This window comes from Anneissia japonica, unplaced genomic scaffold, assembly GCF_011630105.1.
Source record: "Anneissia japonica isolate Jap-2015-1 unplaced genomic scaffold, ASM1163010v1 scaffold14868_len205136_cov114, whole genome shotgun sequence".
In the NCBI taxonomy this organism is placed as follows: domain Eukaryota; kingdom Metazoa; phylum Echinodermata; class Crinoidea; order Comatulida; family Comatulidae; genus Anneissia; species Anneissia japonica.
In genome coordinates this window covers 105,864-113,975 of record NW_022687593.1, presented here as the reverse complement: position 1 = coordinate 113,975, position 8,112 = coordinate 105,864, and the positions used below count along the sequence as shown (strand labels likewise).

Genomic DNA, 8,112 nt, shown 5'->3' with positions numbered 1-8,112 from the left:
TTGTTAGATACTGTATTCATAGTGAATTATAGTGTGTGAAGGCATAATCACATGTAGAGCCTAGGTCCTTATGTAGTCCCTTAATGTGAGTTTTTAACCGGATTATCGATTTCATTATGCGTTACGTCGTTGATGGTGTGATAAGGCGAATTAAAATTTGCACTTATTGGGCAGTTAGTTGAGTTGTGTTCTATAAATGATTTGTGGTTGTTCATTCTAGATCTAAAAGTTAGACCAGTTTCGCCAACATATTTTTACTTGTTGCATTTGTAGCAGTATAGTCTGGTACTGGTACTACTTGTATTTGTATCCGTCTGATTTCAGACATTCGGCAGCCATTGACATTATGTTGGCGTGTGATGAGGGACCTGTGTACAAACGATTAACAAACACAAAAAATATGGAAAACTGAATGCTAAAATACAAAATATTCTATTTAATGCTTATGGGTGAAACTTTCTTTGATAAATTCCTTCTATTCTTCTATTTAGTTGATGTTCATCTATGACACTTTTAAGAATAGATTTGGTTTTCTTTCCTCTTGTTCCGTTGGTTATATAGTGAAATATGAGAATTTTACATGGATCATCATTTGGTCTTCTTATAACATGACTCATCCATTTTGATTGTTGAGTCTTGATAGAAGGTCCTAAGTGGCATGATGTTTGTTATTTGATATAAATTCTCGTTTGAAATCCTTTACCTCCAGTCATATTCATCTGTTGTTGATTGTTGGTCACTGTCTGTTTCAATGTTTCTGGGTGGTGGTGAGGTATATAATATTTGGCGAGTTACAATTCAGTACTGTCGCACAAGATGTCGCATAATTGACATCTAGAGCTGTTACATCGTGTGTTGCCATGTATCGGTTTAGCGGAGGGGTGTTTAGATAATGTTAGAGTGGACTTTAAATTGCCTACGTGCTAGTAGAGGGGGGGGGGGGGGGTGTAAAAATAATTCTTTAATCAATGGTCTTCTTGGAGGGAGAGGAAGTCTCGTTTAATTATCTTAGACAGTTCCAGGATGCTGGGACTATAGTCGAATACCATAGGTATCCGATCATTATTAAATTTAGGTCTATATGTGAAGAGATCAGTGTCAGATTTATATGAGGCTTTTTTAATCTTGGTTACACTTAACTTTCAATGATTGTATACCATTTTTTCATTGCTTTTAACTTCGTATTGTTTTATATATATATATATATATATATATATATATATATTGTTATATATATATATACATATATATTAAAAAATGAAGATTTCACGTTTGCTTCGATAAATTAAATACAGAAAGACAGTAATAAAAAACAGCTATGAGTTGTAAACATACGGTACATATAATATAAATCATCAGAGGTACATATACAGTGTTTAAACACTGTATATGTACCTTTGATGATTTATATATATTAATATATATATATATGTATATATATACTTTTATCTTGTAGGTGCAATACACATTTTGCTACGATGCAGCACTGTGTTACCTTGACGGATCTGAAGCTTATGTCAACTTTTAGTTATATCAAATTTCCAGATTTTACTGAGAAAGCATGCCTCTTATATTCATAATTTGACATTTAACTATAAAATTAGATATTATATTAATTAGAATTATTGTTGCTAATTATATCGTTATTGTCGCATCAAATTGATAATTTGTAATGTTTTTTTTAAAGAAAATAAAATGCATTTCTGTGATTTTAGGCACACTGATAATATCAATATTAGTCTCATTAAGTAACTTAATGAGAATAGTTGCTTATAATATGAATTTAAATAAATTATATTAGCAATAACACATGTAACAGTTCATGATATAGTGCACTGGAATAATGAAAATAATACTGCTAAATAAAATAAAGACCATAATTGTTTTTATTCGAAAATAAAATGTTTTGTTTTTTTTTAAATATTTTATGCACGCCGATAATATATTTCGAAAGAGAAATATACACAAGATGTTTTACATTAACTAGGCCTCAGCCTCATTATGTAACATAAGGAGAACATTTGTTTGTAATAGGAATTTGAATAAGTTATATCAGCAATAATACATTTAACAGCCAATAATATAGTGTATTGTAATAATGAAAATAATACTGTTAAAGATAGTAAAAATCTTAATTGTTAAGTAATGATAATAATATGATAACATAGTAAACATTATTCTAATTCTAGCAATTCAACGTATATTCCAGTTATAATTTCAATATTAGGTTACAGTGATGATTTTAATATCACTGTTTCTTTTAATTATTATTATTTTTAATATAGATAAATAATTCCATTATCAGGTAATGTAGACACACTTTTGTCTACTCTATAGACCTTATATGATACTTTTGTTTTGTAGGTGCAATGTACATTGTTGTTCAACGATGCAGCAGAGAAAAGAAAAATAGCTTTACTTTTCTTCATGGCTACTTTTATAGATCTGAAGTTTATGTCAATAATTAATTAGTTTTATCAAAGCTCAAACTTTTACACAGAAAGCACCTTATAGTCATAAGTTGATGATTTGTTTGATTTTGATAATAATAAAAATAGATATCATTAATTAATTATTGTATTATTAATTATAATATATTGTTAATTATATCGTTATTTTCACAAGAAATTGATGATTTACACAAGATTAAAGATTGCTTTATTCTTGTCATTTCGGGAAAGTAGATCGTCGGAAAATAGAGTGCAAGATGTATAAAAAAACAATAATATGATTACAATTATTGTTTAAAACTTATTTGATATTATTGTGATTAAGAATGTTAATTGATAGTGGTAATAATAAGTTGAGACATCTATGTGTTATACAGCTTTGTGATTTTAAATGAAGATGCGTTTAGTGGGTGGAAATTATCTGTCAAGGTACTCTTAACTTTATAACTTTAATATCACATTTTGTGTTTTATTTTACTTGGTTTTAATCATAAATCAATTAGATAAATATTAATTAATTATAGATCATTGCAAATAAATCATTATTTCCAGATCAAGCAAAAAAAAAACATAAACATATTACTAATGCCAACAAATGTATTCTTTACTTCAGTGGTGACGCCAGGATTTTTCCGACGGGGGGTCCGAGGTCCTCGATGGGTTAGGGGGGGGGGAATTTCCGCGACGAAAAAAGTGGGTGTGGTTTAAGCGTCGCTAAAATTTCTCTAATAATAACAATAAAAATAACAATAACAATAATAATAATTATAATAATAATAATACTATTAATTATTATTATAATAATAATAATTATTATTATTATTATTATTATTATTATCATTATTATTATTAATAACAATCCCTTAAAGGCTTATTAATCAATTTTGCGTCTACGTGCACTAATATGTATAAAATACATATATTTTATTTTCTTTCGAATAATAATAATAATAATAATAATTGTTCTCATCATTCTTTATTACAAATCTCATATAAATTTACAAAAGAATTTACATAAAAACCCAGGTCAATAACTGAAAATTTCAGATATATGCAGGGTAAAACAAACTTTACGGACAATTCACAAAACAATACATGATTGAGAAAACTGATTTTATTTTTCAATTAACCAATTTTCTTAAACATCAACAACTGAAGTGTCATCCCACATGGTGTTATGACGGGCGTTCCATATTGTGTAACTTGTTAAAAAAGCAATTCTACTTAGGTTTTCTTTAGCACTTTACATTTTTTTTTTCATTAGTGTTAAATATATATTTTAATCTCTTTGCGTTATTTGGTGTTACATCCCTCTACCTTCCACTTCTATACAAAATAATTCGCATTGAAAGCCCTTAGCTGTAAGATCATCAACTAACTGGCTATACTTAACAGTTTTCCTCTCATGTGCCATTTCAATATTGGTATTGCAAACCCTTGAATACCGAATTCTTTTGCAGTGTAACAAGGTTTTTTGCGTTTTTGAGTATACGTCGTTCTGGTGGATTTTTGGGAACTTTCTGTAAATTATACAGAAAAATGTTTCTTATAGAATAAGCTTTCATTTGATGTATAATTTATATTTTTAGGATTTTTTTTTCATAATATAATATAATATAATATATATAATATAATAGAAATGACAGAAAATTGCTACATATAAATCGTCAGCAAAAACCGAAAAAAAATGAATTATAGCCAAAAAAAAAATAAAAACAAATATAAAACATTCCTATTCCACACAGTTATATAATTTATTTACCAAATCATCCATAACTATAAGCACGATCTTTCCATTCAAAGGCGTCGACCACCCTCACATTTCTAGGCCTAAGCTCATCTTCATCAAGAACATCTCCGCCGTCAGAACTGCTTGAAGCCCCACCGTCATCATAGCTAACAGGCACGTCTAAGTCTTGCACATCTAAAAACTAACCTTCATCGCTGTCTGAATCAAATATCAGGCAAATCGCTTCCTCAACTGTGTACACATCTTGTGCGGCCATTTCGAAAAAAATTTGAAATTAATAACGATTTCAAATTGATATTTCTAAAAAAATTTATATAAGCGCATGTGAGTTCTTCACAGATTTCGAAAGAAAAAGCTTCACGCATGCGTGTTCAAAATTCCTGACGTATTGGAGCTAAAATACAAACCGAAGAGTGGTTTGAAAACCACCTATTTTTTAGTCACTAAATTTTGACTGCGGTCGAAAATGGGAATTCTCGGTTTGAGGTCAATTTCGACTACAGTCGAAGACGGTATCTAGAGGGCTGGATACCGGATTCATTTGTAGTGCAAACCCTTGAATACCGGATTATTTTGCAGTGTAACTAGGTTTTTTTGCGTTTTTTGAGTATACGTCGTACTGGTGGATTTTTGGGAACTTTCTGTAAATTATACAGAAAAATGTTTCTTATAGAATAAGCTTTCATTTGATGTATAATTTATATTTTTAGGATTTTTTTTTTATAATATAATATAATATAATATATATAATATAATAGAAATGACAGAAAAATGCTACATATAAATATTATTATTATTATTATTATTATTATTATTATTAATAATAATAATTCTGGATTTATATAGCGCCTCCCGTTGACACAACCTCGAAGCGCTTGAACTTTATTACCCCCGGATCACTGGATCAAGCACATATGGAACACACACTCAAGCCCCTGAGGGGAATTCCATAATGTTGCAGCGCAGGCATTAATAATGTCGTGGTTCGATTTTAGAAAGATATTGAAAAGGGATGTACAGTAGAACCCCTCATTTATGTACAGCACGGGCCCAGAGCCGTTTGTAAATGCGGGTATTCGTAAAATCGGGGTTGGCCCATAGATACTTGTTTATTATATATATATATTGATCATTCAATAAAACAATCAAGCACAATGTTAAATTTTAAAGCTGAAAACGATGTTTGAAAGAGAAGTAAAATTTGTCGCATGGACATGTGTGAAGCCATAAAAAACACTGACTTTAAAAAGGCCTGTTAGAGGGCCTCTTTCACTTGAGAATTGCATAGTAATGTATAGTATGGTGTGTTGTTGTATGCATGCTAATAACAGTTACAATTCGAGCAAATTTTTTTTTTTTAATCTTTCACTTAAATTTTTATGACATCATCACATTTATTTTACGTTCGTAAAATCTGGAATTCGTTAAATCGGGTTCGTAAATGAGGGTTTCTACTGTACAATCTTCCTTAATTTAGACTCAGTTGGTAATTAATCACAAGACATGAAGCAGACGAGTACAGTAACAGTACTGAGAACGTTCTTTATAAGGGCCTAAAAAAACGCTATAGATGTTTTTCTTACATATCTGTACAGACTCTTAGGCATAGAATTATAACAAACATTTGTTTCTTAGGCGAGACTTTCTTTTTATACCTTGTTTAGAAAATACTGAATTCTATCGGATTTGAATTTGACCTGATACTTTGAAAGCATTAACATCTTTTTTTTAAATCAGTTCACACTGAAGGAGTTATGAAACAAAGTTTAAATTTTCTACTTAGACTGATATGGGACATCCAACATTCTACTAAAAAATGCTATCCAAATGTTAGTATTTCCAAATATCAGTCTATGTAGCAAATTACAACTGTTCATCATCATTATTAAGAAAAATATAGCTATATAAAACCCATACTAGGTCAAATGAGTCATTCTGTAATGAAAGGGGGGGGGGGGTTTGGTTATGAAAATTTAAGCTGAAAGTTTGGTTTTTTTCAATCAACATATAAAGGTATTTTTAGATTTTTTGAAAAAGGAAAATACAAGGGGGTCACAGGAGCATAGTAGGGACAATCTTTAAAAAAATAATTTTTTAAAAACATTCAAGTTAGTATACAAATATAACTTATGATGTAGGCCTATTCAAAAAGTGTCTTCATTTAGTAAAATTTTCTTGATAGCATCATGGTAGCCTTCATAATTTTGGTCTGCCTCTGGAAATTGATGTCGGATGACATGGACAGCACACGCTGGAATAACCATTCTACGTTTTCGTCCAAGTTTTTCATACACCAATCAGGTGAAACTTCTATAAGCAGCATATCTCTACAACCTATTAATTAAAATTAAACATGGTAAAAATAAATCAATCATGGCTGTATGGAGGGAGGTTTACACTCCCCCACCCCATATGGCAGCAAATTTCCACTAAGCAAGTATTATAATATAATAAAATGCCCATTGAATTGTTATACAATATATGAGGGACAGTTTCTATTTTTTATTCTTTGTGTCCAGTTCTGCAATGATTTTATTCTCATTTTCAATTGCATATACCTAATGATATTGTTTATTCGGAATGTTTGGCTACATAAATTACAAATGGCGATATTTTGCTGTGCCCAGTGTCAAATCAGGCCCGAATACAGGAGAGACAGGGTACTTAGGCCCAGCCTTGCCTATGCGGCGCCGCGCATCACGACTATAGAAGTGATGTATCCAAGTCAAGCATGCAGTACAGCAATCCCGTCTACACGCAAGACTGCAAAATGCATGGTGGTGGCATGATTGTCACAGGCCTAAACTAAAGCTAAGTTTGTTTTCGAAACTGACTTTCTGGTAATTTTCTAGGCCTACCTAACCGTTGACTATTGTAGACACAAACGATTCGGCTACGCTTGAAGGGGGGAGGGAAAGCTTTCTCTAGGCTAGGCCTAATAGTAACAATAATAAAATGTAGAAACGCTAGTGTAGTAGTCCTCGGCATAGTGGTGGTGGATAAGCCTATATTATTTAATAGGCTATAGATAGACTTAGCCTCTAAGGTTACATACCTATTCGAAATGGGATCACGTAAATCTTCACCAACAACTTCCTTTAACGCTGCCATGATAATTTCTAATATGTCCTTATTCTTGCATGCATTCTTAAATGTCTCTGTTTTCGAAATACAAGAAGAGTTTTCGTCCATTTTAGAAGTAAAAATATCTTCTTTCCTACAACACAGGCATTCTCCGTTTGTAGGCATTAGCTGACATTGGCCGCAAGCACACCAGTTTAACTTATCCAGTCTATTTTCCATGGCCTCCCCAACTCAGTAAAACATCTGCTATATAACAGCTATAAAACCATATATACTTTTGATAAATTCCCAAGGTAACACCAATTCAACAGATTTAATTACAAACGTATGTATGATCACCCTTGTTAATATATCATTTGACTGCTGAATATTTGTCCTATAAACAAATTCAACAGATTAGAATAAACACATTTGTAGTTAAAATAACATGTGTATGTGAAATATTTATGACAAAATAATAATATAAGGTAATTAAAAATTATCATGGTAATTTAAAACTTTTTAATAACTTGTCTGAAGCCGCGATACATGACATCCTTAAAACATTTAATTCCCATTCTAAATCAATGTATTAGTTAATATAATGAAAATAATAAATGAAAATATTATAGGTAATTAAACTATTTGAAGTGATCATTATGGAATGATAAACATACGCATACAGTACATACAAGTTTAACATATCGTGCTGATAGCCCACCATTTAAATAATTAACAAACAATGATGTAATATTGTATAATAATAATAAGATAAAGCCTGGACTTACAGTATTTAATTATGCATACAGAGTGCCTTTACAGAAGAACGGTGGACTTGCTTAAATGCTG

General features: G+C 30.7%; 1 protein-coding gene across 1 annotated transcript in view; it reads left to right on the top strand.

Annotated features, from left to right (window-relative positions):
* LOC117120198 (receptor-type tyrosine-protein phosphatase alpha-like) overlaps positions 1–2,815 on the top strand; it is a 6,695-nt gene extending 3,880 nt beyond the window's left edge. The window contains exon 5 of the mRNA XM_033265216.1: positions 1,457–2,815. Within this exon, the coding sequence (XP_033121107.1) occupies positions 1,457–1,528 (72 nt within the window). The 3' untranslated portion in view covers positions 1,529–2,815. The remainder of the gene's footprint in view (positions 1–1,456) is intronic.
* The last annotated feature ends 5,297 nt before the right edge of the window (positions 2,816–8,112 follow it).